Source organism: Staurois parvus, unplaced genomic scaffold, assembly GCF_062004578.1.
Source record: "Staurois parvus isolate SC_StPar_1 unplaced genomic scaffold, SC_StPar_1.0 ptg000189l, whole genome shotgun sequence".
NCBI lineage: Eukaryota > Metazoa > Chordata > Amphibia > Anura > Ranidae > Staurois > Staurois parvus.
In genome coordinates, this window is record NW_028317985.1 from 1,151,060 (window position 1) to 1,177,417 (window position 26,358).

The 26,358-nt window shown below is 43.7% G+C and overlaps 2 protein-coding genes across 2 annotated transcripts in view; one reads left to right on the top strand and one right to left on the bottom strand.

Moving 5' to 3' along the window:
• The window catches only part of MRPL27 (mitochondrial ribosomal protein L27), a 23,111-nt gene extending 20,306 nt beyond the window's left edge, over positions 1–2,805 (bottom strand). The window contains exon 1 of the mRNA XM_089677606.1: positions 2,639–2,805. Within this exon, the coding sequence (XP_089533732.1) occupies positions 2,639–2,672 (34 nt within the window). The 5' untranslated portion in view covers positions 2,673–2,805. The remainder of the gene's footprint in view (positions 1–2,638) is intronic.
• EME1 (essential meiotic structure-specific endonuclease 1) lies at positions 2,684–24,807 on the top strand. The gene is made up of 8 exons (XM_089677605.1): positions 2,684–3,122; positions 6,319–6,446; positions 8,341–8,427; positions 13,041–13,156; positions 13,235–13,361; positions 14,899–15,014; positions 18,731–18,920; positions 20,628–24,807. The coding sequence occupies exons 1-8, from the start codon at positions 2,747–2,749 to the stop codon at positions 20,796–20,798; spliced, it is 1,311 nt and encodes a 436-aa protein (XP_089533731.1). The 5' UTR covers positions 2,684–2,746; the 3' UTR covers positions 20,799–24,807.
• Positions 24,808–26,358: the final 1,551 nt, after the last annotated feature.

Sequence of the window (26,358 nt, forward strand, 5' to 3'; positions counted from 1 at the left end):
TAAAATACTTTTTTTTTTCTAAATGTGCTGCACAAATATTGTGTGACATAAAAATATGCAACGCCTCCATTTTATTCTCTGGGGCCAGTGCGTAAAAGCGCCAAAACCGTGAAATTATATGCGAAATAAATGAATAAATGCTGCTGCTCATTAAGCCTTGTAGATGGATTCGCTTTTTGTCTACACAGCTAATGAGTGGTGTCTGGTGATCCTGGAGGTTGGAGGCTGGCTATATTCCTGTCTGGAGGAGGGGAGATCCAAAAATATCTGGTGATTGGAGGCATATTGACTGGGTCTAGGATCCCGAAAAACCCTAAAAGGCGTTTTTTCACCAATATCTGATGAGTGCGGTATTTGAGCACCATTATGGTGGAAAAACGGGTTAAAAGTTTTATTTTTGGAAAAGGACTTTCCTGAATATATTTGATTTTTCACTTTATTGATTTGGAGTGGGACTTATTAATTTTCTTTTTATATTTTTTATTGTCATTTATTTTTCACTGCAGTGTTTATTTATGAATTTTTTATTATATATTTGTGCTGTTTTGATGGTTTATTTTATATATATATATATAAATAATGTTTGGGGGTTCTAAGTAACTTTCTGGCAAACAATAAAGTGCTGGTTCTTCAATGCAGAATACCAGCCTTGGCCCGGACTGGGACTAGTTAGGTACGCCTGCGTGGACGAAGCTCTAGGCCCAGGGTGGATAAAAATCAATGATTTTGTTTTTAAAAAATCAAAAAACAAAAATCGGATTTTTTTTTATTTAAATCGGATTTTTTTAAATAAAATGCTTTTTGAGGAAAATATATTACCATCCAAAGGTTATTCCATCATAAAATAAAGATTAGTTTTTAATTATGTAGAATAAGGCTGTATATGTTTAGATTTTTTGGTACATAAATTCCATGAATCCATTCACAATGTCATGCTCTTCCAGAGGTTTTTGTAAGATTATTGGGCAGTTTCTCTGCCTACAAGATATTATCACAGATGTTGGTTTACTTTTGCAGTTCTCAAAACTGAATTGGACTCAGCGGAGATCACATGCCTCTTCTTCACAGCAAAAATGTTATAACATGAACAGTTAAGAAAAAGACCTTCATCCTAACTTCTACAAACCTATGAATACAGAATCAACCCCTTCAGTGCTAAGTTTCAAGAAGTTCAGTGAATAGAATAGAAACAATATTTTTCTGATTGTTTGGAGTGGAATAGATCTGCGCAAGAAGAAAGTGAAACTAAGTGTGAGGAGGAAGGGGCTGACAGTCTAAGTTTCTTCAAATATATATATTTTGTTTAGCCGAATTAGTTACCAAACATGGATGTTTAAGCAAATCACATCTGCTGGAATGTTATTGTTTCAGATGAATAAATCTATTTAAATTGTTATTATTAAGGTAATGATTATTTTTCTCCTTCCTAAGTACAACAGAAAAGTTGTCCAAATATGAATGATTAACCTATTAAACTGGGGATAAAAAAACTAATATGAAAAGTTGTTATTCTAAAAATCTTCATCTACTTGTATATTAAAGTTATACCAGCAAGAATTAGTCTTTATGTAGAAAACTAGGATTTATATCAAGCCTTACTGACTAGTGATTTAAATCAAATCCACCCTGGTCTAGGATCCCGAAAAAACCCTAAAAGGCATTTTTTTCACCAATATCTGGTGAGTGCGGTATTTGAGCACTATTTCAGTGGAAACACGGGTCAAAAGTTTTTTTTTTTGGAAAAGGACTTTCCTGAATATATTTTATTTTTCACTTTATTGATTTGGAGTGGGACTTATTAATTTCCATTTTATATATTTTGTCATTTATTTAATTTTTCACTGCAGGGTATATTTATGAATTTTTTTATTATATATTTGCGCTGTTTTGACGGTTTATTTTATATATAAATAATGTTTGGGGGTTCTAAGTAACTTTCTGGCAAACAATAAAGTGCTGGTTCTTCAATGCAGAATATCAGCCTTGGCCTGGACTTGTTAGGTACACCTGTGTGGACGAAGCTCTAGGCCCCATTCACATGACACGTAGGTCACGTCTGCAGTTTATGTTTTGTATGTTTTTCACATGATGCACAGAGAACGAAGCCCTACGCACTCCAAAGACGTCCCGGCACCTTGTCGGGCACTGCTCTTGGTGCGTGTTGTCTGCTGTGTTCGGGGTGATACTATGGGTGGCGTGATGCGTGTCTTGCCAGGCGGGAACACAAGACGTGTGCGTGGGACCTGGCACAACAGTCCTATGCGTGTACTGGAGCGCCCCCCTATGGTTACATGGAAGCCCCCTGTCCCCGGTATGTTTATCTGGTTGTCAGGTGACGAGCCTCTCCACAGATATCGGGGGCTCTTCTCCACACCGCCATCTTGTCCGACTCTCAGGTGAGTGTCGGTCGGGTGACTTCCTCCATATTCCAGGCAGAGAGCTCTCCCCGACCCCTATGGCTGGACTCTGCGATCCAGGAAGACGGTTCTGGAGGTCACAGCTCAACCCCACGTGGATGACACTGATGTGTGGTGACCGGTTCTCTTTAATGAGCTGTCAGTGTCACCTAACCCAACTGCCCCGGTTGCCATGGAGACACAGCCAGTCAGGTTACACGCACAGCGCGGAGGTCACTCACCGAGCCGCCGGGACACAGCGCACAGCAGCGACATTTTTCCTCACTTCCTGACGTCACTGCCGTTTCCGCCCACCTCGTTTCCGGCGCCAAGTTTGAAGGGAAGTCGGCATGAGCTCCTCGTCCGAATCCAGCGACAGCGAGCAACTGCCCCGCCTGCCCTTCCTGGCCTCCACCGCCGCCGCCAGGCGCCCAGTCGCAGCGCAAACTATCATCAGCAGCGACAGCGAGCAGGAAGTGGAGGAGCTCCCTCTGTTCCGGCGATTGGCTGCTCCGCAGTCACGTGCCGCCACAGCTCCGCGAGAGCCCTCGGCCCGCCCAGCTGAGTCACGTGAGCCTGCGCCAGCCGTCAAGAGCACCGCCTCCGCCAGTGCTCCTCCGCCGCGTAAATTGGCCAGAGCTCCTCCGTCACGTGACCCCGCCAGGGCTCCTCAGGCCAAGAAAGCCAAGAAATGTCCAGAGAGCCTAGCAGTGTACATAGACACCGGTACGGCGGTGGGGGGTATTCATTATTGTTGTTATACAGCTTTCACGGGTGTCAAATTGAGGGCCCTCCAGCTGTTCCCAAACTGCAAGTCCCATGAGGCATTGCAAGATTGACAGTTGCGAGCATGACTTCCAAAGACAGAGGAATGATGGGACTTGTAGTTTCACAACAGATGGAGGGCCGCTTGACACCCTGCGCTAATAGGAATCATTGCAATGCTCCTGCACACCTGGCTCACCCGCATTACATTAACCACTGCCGCCAGTCTGACATTCCTCTCCTACATCAAAAAGTTTAATTTACGTATGCGTGCAGTGCAATCACAGTTTACGCATGAGCGCAGTGCAATCACAGTTTACGCATGAGCGCAGTGCAATCACAGTTTACGCATGAGCGCAGTGCAATCACAGTTTACGTATGCGTGCAGTGCAATCACAGTTTACGTATGCATTCAGTCACAGTTTACATATGTGCACAGTGCAATCACAGTTTACGTATGCGCGCAGTGCAATCGCAATGTACATATGCGCTCAGTGCAATCACAGTTTACATATGTGCACAGTGCAATCACAGTTTACGTATGAGCGCGGTGCAATCACAGTTTACATATGCGCTCAGTGCAATCACAATTTACGTATGCGCTCAGTGCAATCACAATTTACGTATGAGCGCAGTGCAATCACAGTTTACGCATGAGCGCAGTGCAATCACAGTTTACGTATGCATGCAGTCACAGTTTACATATGCGCACAGTGCAATCACAGTTTACGTATGCGCGCAGTGCAATCGCAATGTACATATGCGCTCAGTGCAATCACAGTTTACATATGCGCTCAGTGCAATCACAATTTATGTATGCGCTCAGTGCAATCACAATTTACGTATGAGCGCAGTGCAGTCACAGTTTACATATGCGCTCAGTGCAGTCACAGTTTACGTATGAGCGCAGTGCAATCACAGTTTACGTATAAGCGCAGTGCAATCACAATTTACGTATGCATGCAGTGCAGTCACAGTTTACATATGCGCACAGTGCAATCACAGTTTACATATGCGCACAGTGCAATCACAGTTTACATATGCGCACAGTGCAATCACAGTTTACATATGCGCACAGTGCAATCACAGTTTACGTATGCGCGCAGTGCAATCACAGTTTACATATGCGCAAAGTGCAATCACAATTTACGTATGCGCGCAGTGCAATCACAATGTACATATGCGCAAAGTACAGTCACAGTTTCCGTATGCGTGCAGTGCAATCACAGTTTACATATGCGCTCAGTGCAATCACAGTTTACATATGAGCGCGGTGCAATCACAGTTTACGTATGAGCGCAGTGCAATCACAGTTTACGTATGCGCGCAGTGCAATCACAGTTTACGTATGCGCGCAGTGCAATCACAGTTTACGTATGCGCGCAGTGCAATCACAGTTTACGTATGAGCGCAGTGCAATCACAGTTTACGTATGCGCGCAGTGCAATCACAGTTTACATATGAGTAAGTGCAATCACAGTTTACATATGAGTAAGTGCAATCACAGTTTACGTATGCGCGCAGTGCAATCACAGTTTACGTATGCGCGCAGTGCAATCACAGTTTACGTATGCGCGCAGTGCAATCACAGTTTACGTATGCGCGCAGTGCAATCACAGTTTACATATGAGTAAGTGCAATCACAGTTTACATATGAGTAAGTGCAATCACAGTTTACGTATGAGCGCAGTGCAATCACAGTTTACGTATGCGCGCAGTGCAATCACAGTTTACGTATGCGCGCAGTGCAATCACAGTTTACGTATGCGCGCAGTGCAATCACAGTTTACATATGAGTAAGTGCAATCACAGTTTACATATGAGTAAGTGCAATCACAGTTTACGTATGAGCGCAGTGCAATCACAGTTTACGTATGCGCGCAGTGCAATCACAGTTTACATATGAGTAAGTGCAATCACAGTTTACATATGAGTAAGTGCAATCACAGTTTACGTATGAGCGCAGTGCAATCACAGTTTACATATGAGTAAGTGCAATCACAGTTTACGTATGAGCGCAGTGCAATCACAATGGAAGTGACTAAATCCTCATTGCTTCCTATTGCTGACATCCATCGTAGATTGGGAAGAACAACATCAGTTCCTCTCCCGGAGTACCTGGTACCAGATGCTGCCAGTCACATCCTTACTGGACCTCGATCGAACGGGAGAGCATTGTTAAGGTGGCGGCGGAGGGGGACAGAGACCCTCTGCAGCCGCTTGTGAAAGTAAACCGACGGCTGTTTAGCCACTCAAATTACCTTTTCTAAAATAGATTCACCTGCTGAAAAAAAACAATACAGAGATCAAGACTGTAGCTTCAGTCATGACCTTGGTATAACCCCTCAACCCCCTTAAAGCGGAGCTCCACCCAAAAGGGGAAGTTCCGCTTTAAGGACTGCTCCCCATTAAGGATTGGCAAATTTGACAGGTACCCGCTCCCAGTTCCGGTCCAATCACCTAGGCGATTTGGAAGCGGAAGTTGTCCTCCCTCCCCGAAGTCTTGTGGGACACGTGACAGGTCCCAGAAGACGACGGGACCATTCATGAAGCACATCGCTACTCGCGCATGCGCAGTGGGTACCCGGCTGTGAAGCCGCAAGCTGTCACAGCCGGGTGCCCCCGCTGAAGATGCCGGCCTCCTGGAATACAGGACAGCTGGTGAAATGGGCTGCGAGGGACACACCACGGGACCGAGGGACAGGTAAGTGGCTGTTTTTTAAAAGTCAGCAGCTACAGTTTTTGTTATTTTTTGACAGGTGAGTGGAACTCCGCTTTAAATCCCTCTGTAATGAATGCTAATAGTCTGCTGGCCACGCTCGCTGCCGCTTGGCATTGCATTCTATTGCTGCGCCTGTAATCTACTAGGACCCTCAGATCCTTTTCCATTCATTCCACACCTTCTGATTTTGGGTCGGGGAAGTAAACAATGGACTGCAAGTACCAGGAGGTCCATCAGACACAGCTCTAGGAACCTCTGGAGAGACCCTGAAGTTCCACAGAGCCCTGGTTGAGAATGGCTGGTATACTGTATACAGATTGCTGTTTTTTAGGCGTTAGATATGGTTAGCTTCAGAGGTTGTGCAGACTATAAATGATTCATGTATGTGTGCATTCTGGTATATCAGCAGCAGACTCAGGGGGCATTTCCAATCAGTTCTCTTACAGGATGGCTCTGGAGGACAAGTGCTGAATGCTCTGCAGGCTCAGGAGTATAAGTGCGTGATCCAATCACAGCCGGTGGCACGGAGTATTACCTGGAGCAGGTCAGGGGAACACTGCAATGTGAGTTCTTTCTTCCAATTATTATCATTACTATCAGGGGCAGACTGAGAACTCATGGGGCCCCCGGGCAATAGGGGATCATGGGGCACCTGTGTCCTTGCCCACACTAAAAAAAAGCCTATGAAAAAGGTACCAGGGGCATCTCATGGGGCCCCCTACTGACCCCGGGCCCTCGGGCAGTGCTTGAGTCTCCAAATGGTCAGTCCGCCCCTGATTACTATTATTATACAGGATTTATATAGTTCCAACAGTCTATGCAGCGCTTTACAACATAGGGGCAGACAGTAAAATTTCAATACAATGAATACAGGAGGATTCAGAGAGCTCTGCTCCTCAGAGCTTACAGTCTAAGAGGGAGGGTCGACAGATATAAAAGGTAATCACTGTGGGGGATGGGCTGATGGACAAAATACATGTACAGTTGTTAGGTGGGGGCAGGATAGGCCTCTCTGAAGAGATGAGTTTTCAGGGATCGTCTAAAAGTGGACAGAGATAGTTGGACATATTGAGGAAGGGAGTTCCAGAGGATGGGAGCGGCTCTGGAAAAATCCTGGAGGCAAGCATGGGAGGAGGTAACAAGGGAGCTAGAGAGCAGGAGGTCTTGGGAGGAACGAAGAGAGCGATTTGGTTCTCATTCAGTAACAGCCAGCAGGGGGTTTCAAAGGTCACTTCAGTTTAGGGACCCCCTAGGTGTATTTTCACATTAAACTATATTATCCTTTCTCAACCTTTTTACCTCAGAGGAACCCTCAAATATTTTTTAGGTTTTAGGGTACTCCTGCTAAAACCAGATCTCTAAGAGTAAGTGGACTATATGTCCCTTACATTGGAGGTCAGGGGAAGGAAGGCAACCCCTTACATTGGAGGTCAGGGGAAGGAAGGCAACCCCTTACATTGGAGGTCAGGGGAAGGAAGGCAACCCCTTACATTGGAGGTCAGGGGAAGGAAGGCAACCCCTTACATTGGAGGTCAGGGGAAGGAAGGCAACCCCTTACATTGGAGGTCAGGGGAAGGAAGGCCACCCCTTACATTGGAGGTCAGGGGAAGGAAGGCCACCCCTTACATTGGAGGTCAGGGGAAGGAAGGCCACCCCTTACATTGGAGGTCAGGGGAAGGAAGGCCACCCCTTACATTGGAGGTCAGTGGAAGGAAGGCCACCCCTTACATTGGAGGTCAGGGGAAGGAAGGCCACCCCTTACATTGGAGGTCAGGGGAAGGAAGGCAACCCCTTACATTGGAGGTCAGGGGAAGGAAGGCAACCCCTTACATTGGAGGTCAGGGGAAGGAAGGCAACCCCTTACATTGGAGGTCAGGGGAAGGATGGCAACCCCTTACATTGGAGGTCAGGGGAAGGAAGGCAACCCCTTACATTGGAGGTCAGGGGAAGGAAGGCAACCCCTTACATTGGAGGTCAGGGGAAGGAAGGCAACCCCTTACATTGGAGGTCAGGGGAAGGAAGGCAACCCCTTAAATTGGAGGTCAGTGGAAGGAAGGCAACCCCTTACATTCAGCAGAGCTGGGGGTTATTACTAAACGGGGATCAGCAAAGCCGGGGGTACTACTGAGTGGTGCATCAGCAAAGCTGGGGGTACTACTAAACAGCAGATCTGCTGAATGAAGGTACCAATGAGCTAGGGTTCTACTGGGCCCCTTTAAAGCAAATTGAAAATCAACATACACAGGGCATTTTCCAAGATTTATTAAGGCTAAAAAGTATAAGAAGCAACAAAAACACATCAAAAAGCATGGTGAAGCGGTAGGCTGCTTGTGTCTTAAAGTTGAAGCAAGTGTAAATGAGCTCCAATAGTCATAACTTGCTGGTTTCATCTGAAATAGAAGACCAAGTTTGAATTGAATATGTTTCATTAGTTTTTGTGCTCCTTCTTTCCTGTAGGGAGAACCCTTCTGCCAGGAAGAGGCAGAGATGTTGGTCCTTGTACCAGGAGAAGCCTTTATTGCCATGGTTCAAAACAGTAAACCGGTAGGAATTTTATTGAGCTAATGCCATGGGCGATTATCCGTTCATACATCCATATACTTCAGGCATGAGTGGGGATTGGACTAATTGCACTGTAACCTGATTATTTCATCTAGGATTCCATTCAAATAGCAAGTGTGGAAACTATTTAATAGAGAAGTATGGCCAATGCTTTTCTTGGGGTGGGTCTGTATCAGAAGAAAGCAAATGTTGTTATATACTTGTGACCCAGAGTCAGGTTATAGCTGGCTGTTGCCTGCTATCAGTTAACAGTGCAGAGCCGCTCCAGGCTCAGGAAGAATCCCGACAGAATTGTCGGGATCCACACCACTGCCTGACAGCTAACTTCGCTTTGCAAGCGTCACCTATTGATAATAAAAATACATGTACTTTGTTGCCATTGCACCGACATGCACAATTTTAAATCATGTCATGTCTGGTATCTATTTACTCAACGTAACATCATCTTTTATAAGTCATCAAACAATTGGGCAATATATTGTGTTTTTGTGCATTACAATTCTAAAAAGTGTATTTTTCCCAAAAGATTTGCGTTTGAAAAATCGCTGTGCAATAATGTGTGACGTAAACAATTTCAACACCCACTGTGTTATTCTCTAGGGTCTCTGCTTTAAAAAAAAATGTTTGGGGGTTCAAAGTAATTTTCTACCAAAAAAAACCCTGTTTTTTCGTGTGAACAAAAAGTGTCGGAAAAGGCTTGGTCTTCAAGAGTGGGTGATGTGTGACATAAGCTTCTAATGTTGGCCCTGAAATGCCGGGATAATAGAAGCCCCCCCCCCCCCCCCCCCTCTAAATGACTCCTTTTTGGAAAGTAGTCACTCCAAGGTATTTGCTAAGCGGCATGGTGAGTATTTTTCAGATCTCATTTGTTGCCACATGTTTTTGGAAAACGAAGAAAGAAAACAAAAATGTATTTTTTCTTTTTCAAAACCCTAAGACAAAAATTATGTCTGTAAAATACTCACCATGCCTCTTATCAAATACCTTGGGGTGTCTACTTTCCAAAAAGGGGTCATTTGGGGGTGGTTTGTACTATCCTGGCATTTTAGAGCCTCTGAAACTGTGATAGGTAGTGGAGAAGTGATATGAGGAAATATGCCCTTTGAAAGCCTGGAGGTGGTCATTGAATTTTGGGGACCTGTACAGTGGGGATCGAAAGTTTGGGCACCCCAGCTAAAAATTTGTATTAATGTGCATAAAGAAGCCAAGGAAAGATGGAAAAATCTCCAAAAGGCATCAAATTACAGATTAGACATTCTTATAATATGTCAACAAAAGTTAGATTTTATTTCCATCATTTACACTTTCAAAATAACAGAAAACAAAAAAATGGCGTCTGTAAAAGTTTGGGCCCCCTGCAGAGTTAATATCTTGTACTGCCCCCTTTGGCAAGTATCACAGCTTGTAAACGCTTTTTGTAGCCAGCCAAGAGTCTTTCAATTCTTGTTTGAGGTATCTTTGCCCATTCTTCCTTACAAAAGTCTTCAGTTCTTTGAGATTTCTGGGCTGTCTGTCACGCACTGCTCTGTTAAGGTCTATCCATAGATTTTCAATTATGTTGAGGTCAGGAGATTGTGAAGGCCATGGCAAAACCTTCAGTTTACACCTCTTGATGTAATCCCCCGTGGATTTCGAGGTGTGTTTAGGATCATTATCCATTTGTAGAAGCCATCCTCTCTTTAACTTCAGCTTTTTCACAGATGGCATCAAGTTACCATCCAAAATCTGCTGAAATTTTATTGAATCCATTTTTCCTTCTACTCGTGAGATGTTCCCTGTGCCACTGGCTGCAACACAACCCCAAAGCATGATTGATCCAACCCCATGCTTAAAGTTGGACAGAGGTTCTTTTCATTAAATTCTGTGCCCCTTCTTCTCCAAACGTACCTTTGCTCATTCCGGCCAAAAAGTTCAATTTTAACCTCATCTGTCCACAGAACTTGTTTCCAAAATGCATCAGGCTTGCCTATATGTTCATTTGCAAAGTTCAAACGATGATTTTTGTGGTGAGGACGTAGAAGAGGTTTTCTTCTGATGACTCTTCCATGAAGACCATATTTGTACAAGTATCTCTTTATAGTGGAATAGTGTACTACAACTCCAGTGTCTGCCAGATCTTTCTGGAGGGATCGTGCAGTCAAACGTGGGTTTTGAATTGTTTTTCTCACAATCCTGCGAGCTGTTCTGTCTGATATTTTTCTTGGTCTTCCAGATCTTGCTTTAACTTCCACTGTTCCTGATGACTGCCATTTCTTAATTACATTCCGAACAGAGGATATTGACATCTGAAAACGCTTTGCTATCTTCTTATAGCCTTCTCCAGCTTTGTGAGCGTCAACTATTTTCAGTTTCAGTTTTCTACACAACTGCTTAGAAGAACCCATGGTGCTGATTGTTGGGGCAAGGTCAGATGAGTCTGGGCATTTAAAACCTTTGAGATTGACATCACCTGGTCTTCCCAGACGATGATTGAGAACAATCCATGACACTGGCAGGTTTCAGCTTGGCAAAGGGGGCAGTGCATGCTATAAATTCTGCAGGGTGCCCAAACTTTTGCAGACGCCATTTTTTTTTGTTTTCTGTTATTTTGAAAGTGTAAATGATGGAAATAAAATCTAACTTTTGATGACATATTATAACAATGTCTAATCTGTAATTTGATGCCTTTTGGAGATTTTTCCATCTTTCCTTGGCTTCTTTATGCACATTAATACAAATTTTTAGCTGGGGTGCCCAAACTTTCGATCCCCACTGTATGTAGCTAGGACGCCAAAAAGTCATCACTTGTGGTATCCCATACTTGGGAGAAGTAGAAGACTGTGTTTTGTGGTGTTATTTCACATATACCCATGGCATGCATGAGCAATATATCATTAAAGTGACAACTTTGTGTACAACAAAAAAAATGTAAAAAAAACTTGTCATTTTCAAAAAATTTGTGGCAAAAAATAAAATGTTCCATGGACTCAACATGCCTCTCTGCAAAATCCTGGGGGTGTCTACTTTCTACAAAGGGGTCATTTGGGGGGGGGGTGTACTGCCCTGGCATTTTAGCACCTCAAGAAATGTGATCAGCAGTCAGAAAGTGAAAGCTGTGTAAATTCCAATATATTCACCATAGTTTGTAGACGCTATAACTTTCACACAAACCAAATAATATACATGTATGGAGATTTTTTTTTTTTTACCAAAGACATGTAGCAGAATACATTTTGGCCCAAATTTATAACTAACTTTGAGTTTATTGGATATTTTTTATAACCAAATGTGAAAAATATCTTTTTTTTTTCAAAATTTTTGGTCTTTTTTTGTTTATAGTGCAAAAAGTAAAAACCGCAGAGGTGATCAAATACCACCAAAAGAAAGCTCCATTTGTGTGAAAAAAGGACATAAAATTAGTTTGGGTACAGCATTGCACGACCGTGCAATTACCAGTTGAAATAGCACAGTGCTGAACAGCAAAAAATGGTTCTGGTCATGAAGGGGGGTAAATCCTCAGGAGGGCAAGTGGTTAACCTCCCTAGCAGTCTGATTATGTCAGTATTTCTGTGCTCAAAGCGGTAAATTTTTTTGCATGGAAATATGCATTTTTTTAATTGTAGGCCTGTAATTTTTAGGAATAACTCACTGAAATCTGTCCGAACAAGTGTCTAGTAAACATCCCGGGGATGATAAAACTTGAAACACAAAATCATAAATGATAATATAATAAATAATCATAAAAAATAATAATATAATAATAAATTTACTTCAATAATATAATCAAACCAAAAACACTGAAATTTGAAATATAGCGCCAAGTTCGCACATCACTGAGTAAAGACGCAAAATCGTTTTCAGTGTCTGATGACGAATTTCCCCCACAAATCATTATCACTCAATTCTGCAAGTGGTTCTAATTTACTATCGCTGTTCTCTAGCTGGTCTAAAACCGCTTTTGACCTAAAGGGACACATTTTGGACGCCATGGACGTTTCTCAGTTCCAGGCAGAAAGAACAGTAAAAATGCAGGCAGGACGCCGGACAAAGCACTCGGGACACAATGTATGTGAAATGTTTTGAAACAGGAATGTTTTACTATGTGATTTTAGTGAATGTCACTTTTTGTCATTTTCAAATTTCCCGCCGTTCCGTCCCCCGTACGTCCCGATGCTTGTAGGGGACGGAACCCAGAAGACAAATGCTGGCATCCGCCGGATTACATTGCCGGGGACACTGCAGGAGGGACATCGCGGGAGCGCAGGACAAGGTAAGTGATCGAGGGATCCCGGAGCAGCGCCGCATGGTATTCCCGAGTGTAGCTCGGGGTTACCGCTTGTGGTACTGAAACTTTACCCCGAGCTACACTCGGGAATACCGCCAGGGAGGTTAAAGAATGACTTTTGTTGCTATAAACTTGAGAACGTCAATTCATGGTATAAATTTAGGTTCATGTTCTAAAAATACCAAAAATACTAGGAGGCCAGATTCTGGTTCCTCATCTCTAGTGATCTATCACATTGCAACACTTCAGACCTGGAGAACTCCGAGAACCATAGAATTCTATCCAAGTTCCTGGTGTTGAATGTTTTTTTTTTGCCTTTGTGCCCATACAGGAGGCGCACTTTACCCAGAAGACGGGTACTTTAAGAGACTTTGTGTCCCACATCATGGCGAGCAAGTCACGTGTCATCCCCTCACTGGTGATCATGGAGATAGAGAAGTATTTCAGGTGGGCCCCGGTGATAAATATATTAATGGATCATCTCTAAAGCTGCAAGAAAATCCCACATTTACCTTTTATTGACAGAGATCAGAAGACAAAAGGTAGAAAGATGCTAAAAGATGCCGTCCGAGGAGAAGGGGTGAAAGAAAGGAAACGCAAGCAAAAAGATCTTCAAGAACTGCCGAAACTTAGCAGGGTAGATGTGGAGGAGGTGAGATGATTGAATTCATGCCTGCCTAGTATATAATGTGTTATTTTATTAACTCCTTCCTGCTCAGCCTTGACTTCCCTTGAACAGGGTCTGTACACCTGAGGGCAGGAAGGACTGTCCAGTCACGTGACTAGTGTTACTGGCTATCACAGTGGTCACATGATTGGATGTCAGTGTATGACAGCTTGGTCACTGTGCTGGGAGCCCGCATCTATGTGGCATGTGGGTGTTAAAGCCCACCCTCTTTGCTGCCACACACATGGCTTATGTGGATGGCAAGAGGATAAGAACATGAAGCATTTTAACAATTGATTTTTAGAGCAATGCAAATGCTCTTAAAGTGATACTAAAGGTTCAGCTTATGTCAAACTGTCATAATTACCTGCTCTGTGCAATGGTTTTGCACAGAGCATCCCCAACCTCCTCTTCCTGCTCCAGGCTCCTCCTCCCCAGTTGAGTGACTCCAGAGCATGCTGCTTGCTCCGGAGACACAACTGTGTGCTCACCCCCAAGCTGCCTCTGTTTGTCTTTTAAGATGTGGAGCATAGCTTGGCCCCACCCCCTGCTCCCTCCTCACTGGGTGTGATTGACAGCAGCAGGAACTAATGGCTCCTGCTGCTTCATCTCAATCAATCAAGAGGGAGAGACCCGGAAGAGCTGGATCGAGATCGAGCTCAGGAAAGTATGAGGGGGTTTTTTTTTAGGTAAAAACCTTCAGCTTTTAGAACCACTTTTAAATCTGCCAACCTAGAATGTCATAGGCAGCTGTAAAACTGAAAGCTGAACTCCAGGCAGATATAAAAGACACAATTTAATGGAGCGCTGTATTTCTTTTTAGAAAACGTATTAAATGTACAAATTTATGCAAAAAAGTGCATTTATTATTTTTTTTCCTACAGGAGCCTGCAAAGCATTGCACCTGTTGTCAGCGGATCAGAGGTGCAATGTCAGGCTTCTGCAGAAAAGCCGTGCAGCTTTCAACCTGTACCTCCATATGGGCTGTTTGAAAGTTGCAGGGCCTGTGAATGAACTACAAGAGCGCTCATCAGCATCCTCAGTTTGTTCAGAAGTACAAGCCATCTGCTGCAGTGGTTGATGGTACTTCTGTAGGTAGTTCATTTGTTCACAGGAAACCACAAATGAATGACTCGGGTGTGTGGGCGGAGCCCCGCATGTCTGCACTGTTTTTGAATTGTGACAGCAGGTGCGGGGAGAGGATCCCCTACCTGCTGTCACACTGAGGGGGGGGGGGGGGGGGGGCACAGCAGGAGCTGGAATATATCACATTTTTCACTGTAAATATGGTCCTCATCCTCAAACCTGTTACCACCCATTCCTTTACAGAATCCAGGGGTCCTGTCAAAATAAAAAAAAACAATATTAATTGAAAATTATTTATAATTAAAAATAATAAATTAAGAATACAGTAAAATAATTAAAAAGATTTAATTAGGGAGTACATTAGGGACAAATAATTGAATTAAACTGATTTTTTTTCTTTTTTAACTGTTGGTTTCTCACATCTCCTGTATTTCAGGCTCTGATGGTCTTGCAGATACAATTGAATGTCCGTGTCTGGTACCTGGAGACCTGGAAGGAATTCTCAGACTTTGTCTGCATGTTTAGCAAAGCTCTAGCGGAGGCTCCAGCCAAGTAATGACACTTGATGTAGTTACGTTTTTGGGTGGTGGGGTGTGATTTAGTGGTGCAGTGTTTGTCTAGTTCAGTATGAATGGCCGCAGGCGTAAATCTGGGCAATGGTAAACCTACTGCATGGATTTTAGAAGAAATCTTCCAATCCAGACAGATTTTGTCCAGATTGGGTGAACATGTAGCAGGGTTGTCCAATTTGTATCGCCAGCAGTTTTTTTACCCTTTAGGCTTTCTGCGGGTAAGCAGCAAGGCTCACCTGTCAAGTGGAAGCATTCGGGTGGTAGCGATGGTGCCGGATTACTTCCACACAGCCCACAGTGCCAGCCTCCGCCCCCCTGCCAACTCTATGTCCCGGGCTCCACTTGGCCATCTGCGGGCCCGGGACCAGTTCGGTAGCTGCCGGCGTGTATATGGAAGGGATGAGAGCAGACACATCTGCTCCCATCCCCTTCTGTCCTGACCCGGAAATGATGTGATGTCACTTCCAGGTCCCCGTTGACAGATTCCTGGCCATCGAGGCCGGTAAAAAATGTAATGCAGTGCTATGTGCACTGCATTACATTCAGTGTAATACAGGGGAGACATGCAGGGTCTTTTAGAGTTTCAGCAAACGAAAGCTCTATTTGTCTGAAAAAAATGATAAAAATGTCATACGGGTACAGTGTTGCATGACCGCACAATTGTCATTCAAAGTGCAACAGCGCTGAAAGCTGAAAATGGGCCTGGCCAGGAAGGGGGTACAAGTGCCCGGTATTGAAGTGGTTAAACAGGAATGCAGGCTGGAGACTGGACAAGTCCTGATAAACTGTTTGCTGTTGGGTGATGTTATCATGCATACTTCTCCAAACACCTAATGACTATGGCCATGGTACAGTAAAGCTGTGCATTGCCTATGCATGGGAAGTAGGGATGCACCAATACCCTTTTTTGATCGGCAAGTATGTGTACCGATACTTTTGAGCAAGTACTCGCCGAAACCGAGTGCTGATACTTTGCAGTGTGATTTGCGTCAATACAAAATGTTTGGACCACAAAAAATAGAATGCAATTCCTGTCCAAATCACATGCGGTTTCCCCACTGCTCCTGTGTGAACCCAGGCTTGTCATAGCCCGAGTTCACACAGGAGTGGTGTGGGGAAACCTCCCTGCACTGATCCCATGCTGTCACAGAAGGAAAAGCTGGGGATATGGAATCCTCGTGGCTTTCTCTCCTCTCAGCGCAGGGATCACAGTATGGGCTAGACAGCTTTTAATTGGTTGCAGGTATCGGGAGCATTTTCATGAGTATTCCTGAAAATACTAGGTATCGGTACCGGTAGTGGTATCTATGCATCCCTAATGGGAAGAGAAACACATTTTCTTAAATTTCCACCTCCTTTCCCACCCCTGCACATTCTCATCTCCTCTTTCAGGAAGCTGAATGGAGTGATTGGGAAGCAAATACCTGATACTTCTGGTTATGAGGAGCATGCAACTCCCCTTCCTCCCATGTTGCAGTGCTGGGTAAATAATGGGGTGAGGAAGGAGTGTGCCCTTATCTGTGTGACATGGGCTTACAGGGGTGCGAGGGTGTTTAACCACTTCATGTCCGGACATTTTTACCCCCTTCCTTTCCAGGCCAATTTTCAGCTTTCAGCGCTATCACACTATGAATGACAATTGCGCGGTCATGTAACACTGTACCCATATGAATTTTTTTGAGACAGATAAAACTTTATTTTGGTGATATTTATTCACCACTGGGATTTTTATTTGTTTTGCTATATAAATGAAAAAGTCCAAAAATTTTGAAAAAAAAGTTTTAGTAAAAAAAAATAACCCAAATTAGTTTATAACCAAAAATTATAATTTTTTAAAACCATTTTTTTAACTTTTTATTTTTTTTTTTATATTATTGTTTGTTTTTTTACATACTGTCACCCTAGCAGTACAGTTTCACCATAGTGACGTTGAATGCTTTTACACCCATAAAGGCTGCAAAAGCAATCATTTCTTTTTCTCTCTGGCTGCATTCTTGCAGCCATTGAGAAATACTGAGTGAGCTGTGATTGGTCACAGCTTGTCACATGGTACAAGGCAGTTGTGAATAGCCTTGTACCATGTGACCTCTGTGATCATTCACAGATTTCACACATAGTAAGCAATGATGTCAGAAGTGACATCTTGCTTACTACTCTTCATGTGATCTCTGATTGGCCAATCAGTGATCACATGATTGGGACCTCACATAGAAGTCCCGTACAGCGATCGGTGTTGGGCACCGGATCGTGGTGCTGCACACTCCCAGGGAGCGAGCACAATCCAAAATGGCGGGCGCTGTTTATGAACGGCAACCCGCCCCTGCACTGCCACCGTTTTCTAATAGAGGTCCAGGTATATTTTGCACCCTCCAGCATAGATTGTACCAGTGATACTATACATTTACTAGAACCAATGATTAATAAAAATTGCAGTGACAATGTGGAAATACATAAGCCACTAGAAAGGTGGCTAATCTTGTGAAGGAGGTGTCAAACTTATTATAATAAACAGTTCAAAATGAGAGTGCCGATAGGATCTCAGATGATCTTCAAATGTTCAGTAACTGGAACCGTGGAAAGGGTGATAATTAATGTGAAGATTGCGCACTCACCAGATACGCAATTTCAATGCGCATATTGTAATCAAAAACCTCAGAACATCTGATATCCTCAGATTGGTGTGGTCAGGATCTGGTCAAGTATAACTCACTGCCTCATGGTGCTGTCACGTTCAGGAAAGACCGCTCTGTAAATGTAGCCGGCTCCAGTGGGAGCTCAAAGAAACAGAGAAGGTCAATAGTGCAGTATCTTTTGAGGATGTTTATTCAAAATAAGGCAGAGAGACCCATAACAGGAGAATAAAAAAAAAATGACCAAATGATACCAAAATGGCTGTAAGCTGAACCTCTATGACTACGAGCAGTCGCTCGAAACGCGTCAGGGCAGAGCCACAGCGGGTGTGACGCTATACCGCCGGCACCACAAGGGCCCCCCGCGGCCATTTTGGTATCATTTGGTCAGTATTGTTTTATACTCCTGTTATGGGTCTCTTTGCCTTATTTTAAATAAACATCCTCAAAAGATACTGCACTATTGGCCTTCTCTGTTTCTTTGAGCTCCCACTGGAGCCGGCTACATTTACAGAGCGGTCTTTCCTGAACGTGACAGCACCATGAGGCAGTGAGTTATACTTGACCAGATCCTGACCACACCAATCTGAGGATATCGGATGTTCTGAGGTTTTTGATTACAATGTGCGCATTGAAATTGCGTATCTGGTGAGTGCGCAATCTTCACATTAATTATCACCCTTTCCACGGTTCCAGTTACTGGACATTTGAAGATCATCTGAGATCCTATCGGCACTCTCATTTTGGACTGTTTATTATAATAAGTTTCACACCTCCTTCACAAGATTAGCCACCTTTCTAGTGGCTTATGTATTTGCACATTGTCACTGCAATTTTTATTAATCATTGGTTCTAGTATATGGTGTTTATGTTTATTACGATAGTATCTGTGGATTTTTTAAGCGCTGCACCCCTTTCTTTTTCTTTAGCTTTGTTTGAAGGTCTTATATGGTGCCTTTTGGTGCATAGTCGCTGATGAATTTGACATTGCATTTTCTATAGCGCTCACTTACTCCGTTTATTATTACTGATACTATACATTTGCTGACATATCTGTTTCTTTTAGGAGGCAGCGCGATAACACCTCTTTCTCCTTCTACCTGGATGGTGATTGGGCAGGGGGGGTGCGTGTAGAGAAATGTGGAAAAGGTCTGCTGGAAGTGTGGAAAAGGCAGATTCAACAGTTCAACAGAGTCAGTGTGGAAGTTGCCAGTGCAGTGGTGGCCGCCTATCCCTCCCCGCAGTTACTGATAAAGGTGAGTTCACCCTGCCCCGCCACAAATCTTGTATGTCCGCCTGGAGTTCAGCTTTAAAAAATGTACCTGGTGATCCTGCCAGAAGGCGTTCGCTCAGGCACTTCCTGATCTAGGTCGATAACACTCTTTTCTTGTCTCCCAGTTATGTTACTGTGCTATCACACTCTCACAGGATTCCATTGGAGACTATAAATTGTCACAGTAAGGAAACTCTAGAGAAATGCCATGCAGCCATCACTAGAGTGCATGTAGAGGGCAAGTGGTTGCAAAGAGACTGCAGGAAATCAGCGTCACTGAGAGTGAAAAAAGGATGAAAATGTTTTTAAATTGCTTCCGCAAAGTAAATGTCGTTTAGTTAGGCTTTGTTCACACTAGCTTTGTCAGCAGCGTTTTCAACACTTCTCAAAGAGATATGAAAATTCTGCACATGGCAGCACACAGTGCTGTTCACACTGAAGCGTTAGCGTTGCGTCGCAGCAAAACTGGCGCCTCGTGTCGAGTCAGGAGGAGTTGAAGCCTCCCGTTAAAGTCTATGGTACCGCTCTGCAAACATCTGGCAGGCGTTTTCGGGGCGTTAATACCATTTAACTTCATTATTGGTGTTTGTGGTGCGGTTTTAAAGCTTGGCAAACACCTATTATTATTATTATTATTATTTATTTCAGGTACTTCTATATCGCCGCCAATTTACACAGCGCTTTACATATATATTGTACATTCACATCCGTCTCTAACCCTCAAGGGGCGTACAATCTAAGGTCGCTAACTCACATTCATACATACACATACTAGGGACAATTTAGACAGGAGCCAATTCACCTACCAGCATGTCTTTGGAGTGTGGGAGGAAACCAGAGCACCCGGAGGAAACCCACACAGTCACAGGGAGAACATGCAAACTCCAGGCAGGTGGTGCCAGGGTTGGGATTCGAACCAGCGAACCTAGTACTGCAGGGCGGAAGTGCTAACCATTTAGCCACTGTGCTGCCCCACTTCATTATAGGCGTTTGTGATGCAGTTTTAAAGCTTGGCAAATGCCTATCAAACGTCTCAAAACCGCGCATAGGGCATTTGAGGAGCGTTAAAAACGCTTCCCTAACGCCTGTCAAATGCTATGGGGGCGTTTGGCAAAAGTTAGATATAAGTCAAGTGTGAACGAGCTCTTAGGGTGTACATCTACCTGAAATCAACTGAATGGCAGTGCAGGCAGCCAGCAAATATGTCACAGGCATACAATGTGTAATGGAAGAATTTGCCTGTGAATACTGCCGGCCATACATGGGTCAAAATTTGACCGATTTTTCATCTGAAAATTGGACCTAAGAATAATCGCCCAATTTTCGCTCTGTTAGTGGGTCAATGGCACCGGCCAATTTTCATGGTTCCTCCCCTTTTCGATGATTGGGCATGTTGGAAAATTTGTGAAAAACAACCAATTTTCAACTCAATGATGATCAAATCGTACGATTGGTTTCCGAAAAGAATATGCGCATGAGCCGTGACCTGGAAGGAACAGAATTTTCACCTGTTATATGGGGTGAACTTTATGACTTGGTCGGCCAATTTTTCTAAATCATTGATGGCACCATCGGATTACAGAGCGAACAACGTTTTTGATTTTCGGACGAAAAATCCTTCGGAATTCGACCCATGTATGGCCTGCATAAGTCCTGCTTGTGTACTGACTTTTGTGTACCTCTCTTCCAGGCCTATCGCCACTGTCAGACCAACGCAGAGCGACATGGCCTCTTGAGCGATATCCTTGTGCGGCGAGGAGAAGGCGTCACGTCTACGTCCCGTCGCGTTGGCCCGGAATTATCCAAACGGATCTATCTGCAGTTTACAAACTCACAGCCGGAGTTGTCACTTGATTTATGATTTCAAAAAATAATCGCAATTCCATATTGATGTGTTGAAGTGAAGCTCTGGGCTCCCTCCCAAAAAAATTAAAAGTCAGAAGCTACAAATACTGTAGCTGCTGACTTTTAATATAAGGACAGTTAGCTGTCCAGGGATCCATCGATGTCCGCACTGGAGCCAATTCTTATGTCGGCTTTGGCTGCTGGTGTCGGCATCTTTAGTAAGGGAAACCGGAAGTGAAACCCTGCGACTTCACAGCGGTTTTCTACTGCGCATTCGCTTTGTGAATAGGCCGCAGTCTTCTGGAACCTGTGAAGTGTCCCAGAGGATTGGGGGGGGGGGGTTTGAACTTCCGGCTCAGATCACCGCTTACTGTGCTCTTTGGTGTTTATATTTCTTCAGTGAGCTTTATTTAAAGTGGTTGTAAACCTCAGACATGAAATACTGTATGAACAAAGCATATCCCTCTATTGTGTGTACTTGTCTCAATTAGGAGTAATGTCCGTCTGCTACTTCATTCTTTTACTATCAGCATCAGGGGCGGACTGACAACTCATGGGGCCCCTGGGCAATAGGGGATCATGGGGCCCCTGTGTCCTTGCCCAAACTCAAAAAAGCCTATGAAAAAGGTACCAGGGGCATCTCATGGGGCCCCCTACTGATCCCGGGCCCTTAGGCAGTGCCCGAGTTTCCAAATGGTCAGTCCGCCCCTGATCAGCATCAAGTCACTTCTGATAAGTTTTCCTGACACCAATAGAAAAATGGTGACAGGGGAGGGACCTCCAGCAGATTGACAGCCTCAGCTCTGTTCTTGTGAGCTGTGTGGAGGGTGATGTGTCTCTTCCTCCAGTCAGCTCCCTGAACTCTGCAGAGTGTAACTTCAGCTTGCCTTCCCCCTTTTTTTTTTTCTTTCAACTCTCTGACAAGCTGTATGCATTCTGGACTTTCAATAGATGTAGAGAAGAGAACACTGCAGATAAACAGGTACAACTTATGTAGGGGGATTTGTTTTATCTCTGTCTATCACCTGAGGTTAGTCACTTCACTGGGTACATGTAAGGGTTTGCAACCACTTAAAGCGGACTTCCACTCACCCTGTCAAAAAATAAAAGTCAGTAACTACAAAAACTGTAGCTACTGACTTTTAAAAAATAGCCACTTACCTGTCCTCCACAGCCCGTTTCACCGGCCGTCTTGTATTCCCGGAGGCCGGCATCTTCAGTGTGGGCACCCGGCTGTGCTAGCTTGCGGCTTCACAGCCGGGTACCCACTGCGCATGCGTGAGTAGCGCTGCGCTTCATGAATGCTCCTGTAGTCTTCTGGGACCTGTCACGTGTCCCAAAAGACTACAGGGAGGACACCTTCCGTTTCCAATCGCCTAGGCAATCAGACCAGGTCCCGCTCTCACCCCCCAAATGTGCCAATCCTTAATGGGGAGCGGGGGAGCAGTCCTTAATGCGAAACTTCACCTTTAGGGTGGAGTTCCACTTTAATAAGGAAAAGAGCACTGTGCAGTTATCTGTGTCAGCTGATCATTTCATTGTTAGCTATATTACATTGCTAAAATATAATTGATTTTCAAAGTAGAACATGGAATGTTAACTCCTTTGCCATACACACGCAGGTGCACTACTCTTGCTCCTGAAGGTAACAGTTACCTGTGACCAATGTCTTCTCAGGGGTGGTCAGGCATCCAACAGACCACATAGATATTGGAACTCTGAATACTATTCTGGTCACCTCGCATCTTCCTTCATGGCACATTCAGCACTTTGTATCCAGGAGCTGAACCTTTTCATGGAACACTGCGTGGATCACGTGACTGCAAGATATCAAATGTGATTACCATTGGCTAAAAGTGGCACTTCCTCTAGTGTAGCAATCACTATATATTTATTACGACATTGTACCAAGCTCACATATGCAGGCAGAATATCATGCAGGTTCCCCCTTGGTGGATGCCAGTTACTCAGCGAACTGGTGAACTATTGATATCTATGGCAATAGCACTCTTCTGTCAGCAGTGGTCCCTCCATCCCAACACTTTCAAACAATCCTGTTCATCAATAAAATAGAAAAAAATCAAACCTGCGCTTGGATAAATACACAAAATACAAACTTGAAATAAAATATAAAAGGCAAGATACAAATTAAATACAAAGAAAATGCAGTGCTAATCTATAACACAAAACATAATCATAAAGTCGAAATAATCAAAATAGGTTTGGATAAACTGCACAAAGAGTAGTTTGGTGCCACACACGCTGAAGCTCCCCCGCTGGAGCTTCAGCGTGTGACGTCACTGCATTCTGGAGGGATGGCGGCCATCTTTCTGGTTGGAAACTTGTTTAATGCTGGTAACCATTCATATTGATGTACGTGGAACTTGTATTAAATTGGTTTGTAATAATATCAAAATACTACACTATGAGTGGTTTTCTTTTTATATTCTTTGATTACTGGATGGGAGTCCTTTTTCTGGGTTTTTGAGGATTTCATAAGAGGAAGAGAGAATCTTATCCTTGGGAGGATTGTCAGCTTCATCATCTGCACTATTGATCCCTCTTTTGGGCTGCGTATATTGACCGGTGTGTTTCGGTCAGAACGTCCGGTAAGGGGCTTATTCATTTGGGTGGCTTGGTGATGGTGGACGGTGCCAAACTCCTCTTTGTACAATTTATCACAAAACCTATTTTGATTATTTGGACTTTATGATTATTTGTTGTTATAGATTAGCGCTGCATTTTCTTTGTTTTTAATCCTGTTCATCCTCAGGGGTTATTATTTGTTACACCAGTGGTGTGATGATACATCTGGTTACAGGTGAGAAGAGTGGCACTGGTTTGCTTTTTCGGTTGAAATACCTTTTGCTGTTTGATGTTATTAGTGTTGGATGGCAATGGCTGCAGGGCAAAACCGACAAGATGAAATGCATTGTTGTCCAAGAAGACTGGTCAAATGTTATCATTTTTAAAGTAGAACTTTCTTTTCGTTTTTCATAAAGTTAACAGGGATTAGCACCCCTGTCTGTTTTTATTGCCGACCCTGTTAGGGAGATCCATCCTCTTTATTTGTCCTTTTTACCATTATTATTAATTATTAATAATAATTATTATTAATAATAATAAATATTATTAATTATTATTAGTGAAAGTAAAGGAAAATCTAAAGGTTTGGGTTGTCCCCAGAAAAGTAATAGAGGGGAAATATTCCAATGGGGACACTGATTCTGGTGGCCTGGGAGTCCTCAAGAAATTCTGTACATTTGCAGGAATTTCTTCTCACTTCCTGTTTGGCTATGGGACCGGAAGTGAAGATAAATCTAAAAAGATGGCAAAAAATAAACCTTACAGGGACCTCCCTCCCTTACTCTATTCAAAATGGGAAAAAACGTGTTGCCTGTAGTTCTACTTTATTGCTGAATTCCACGTATGATATCTTTTAGATAGTTATATTGGTCCAGCTTGAACCAACGTAAAAATGTATGTGCCATGCCTGTGGGATCCCCATGAAAGCTGGAAGGCTGCCCTTCTGGTTGTAAAATGCAAAGTGTTCTCTGATGAATGAGGTGGAGATCAGGACATCACTGCCCTGTCCCTCCACCATGTCAAATTGGAGAATGGTTTGCATTTTCTCAAAGTGGTCTCCGAGTTGCATGTGCGCTGAGCTAGTGTGATCACAAAGCAGCAGAGTATTGTGAAAACAGGAGCTTGCTTGCTCGGCCCAAGGACTCAGAAGCTAGTGGAGATCACTGGAGTAGCGGTGACTACTACAGTGATTTCCAGCTTCCACTGAGATCCCATGGGTATGGCACATACATGTTTGCCTTGGTTCAAGCTGGCTCAAACTGATTATTGTATCAAATATTTACCGTCAATTTCATATGTAACCAAGTGTGTTTTGTGGAATATTTTTTATTTTATCTGTTGTAATATCTTTGTATATATGTATAGCCAGCTGGGAACTCCAGAAATGTACAGTATGTGTCAGACCAATGTAATTAAAGCTATATTTGGTGTACAGTGCATTTTTGCTCAACAGATAATTTTGATAGCTATGACGGTAAACATCACAAAAATAACTTCTCTTTTGTCTACCCAAGCAAAGCGGGCAGATTTGCTATGTTGATTTTTACCTCTATTAAGCACAGCTCAGATTCCATTGCATTACCTTATCAAGTACTTGAAAGACGTTTGACATAAAGCATTTCATTACATGTCCAAAAGACTGTGGACACCTGACCACCACACCACTGTGAGCCTCCAATCTTCTAAGAAGGCTATCCACAATTCCAGGATTTTGGGGGAATGTCTGTTGGAATTTGTGCCCATTCAGCCAAAACAGCAATTGAAATGTCTGGTACTAATAGTGGATGTGGTCAGGGCTTTGTGTAGGCCATTCAAGTTCCTCCACTCCAAACTCATGGATGGCATACTTTACTCGATCTGAGTTTTGGGACCCAGGAGTTTCTCTGTGGGCTGAATTCTCTCCTTCCTGGAGCTGGGTCTGGATGAGCATCTGGCTTTCAGCACTACCAAGAGTCAGGTTTTGCCTGCTATTAATTTTACAGGTTCTCTAAAGCAGAACTACACTGCATTTGAGCACTACAAATCAAAAATGCAGTTCAATTCATTTTTAATATTTAAAGCAAATTTACCCCATCCACCCATGTCTCCATGCTTTATTTTGCTGAGATATCACTTTGAAAAACACCTCCCCAGCATTTCTGGCCGTGGCCATCGTAAGTAAGGGCAAACGATTCATATAGAATTTATTTTTTGGAATCCATCTGCTTTTAGTGCAGGCAGGAGGGTGTGCTTTAGATTAGAAAATCCCTCCTCCCTTCCAGAAGACTCCTGGGATGTATGACATAATTTGCCTATGCAAGAAAGCAGGAAGTAACTGGAGAAACATAAAACAAATGGTTTTAGTAAATATATATACTGCTCAAAAAAATTAAAGAATACTTTAAAAACACATCAGCTCTCAATGGGGAAAAATCTCATGCTGGCTATCTATACGGATATGGACTGGGTAATGTGTTAAGAAGGTAAGGATGCCCCATTGTTTGATGGAAATGAAAATTATCAACCTACAGAGGACTGAATTAAGACACCCCAAATACCAAAGTGAAAAAATGATGCAACAGGCTAGTCCATTTTGCTGAAATGTCATTGCAGCAACTCAGCATGGCACTCAGTAGTTTGTATGGCCCCCACGTATTTGTATGTGTGCCTGACAACGTCGGGGGAGGCTCCTAATGAACCGCCGGATGGTGTCCTGGGGTATTTTCTACCAGATCTGGACCAGAGCATCACTGAGCTCCTAGACAGTCTGAGGTGCACCCTGGCGGTGTCACATGGACCAAAGCATGCTCCCCCAGAGGTGTTCTGTTGGATTTAGGTCTGGTGAGGGTGGGAGCCATTCAAAGGTATCAATTCCTTCTTCCACCAGGAACTGCATGCATACTCTCGCCACATAAGACCGGGCATTGTCCTGCACCAGGATGAACCCAGGACCCACTGCACCAGCGTAGGGTCTGACAATGGGTCCAAGGATTTTATCCCGATACCTAATG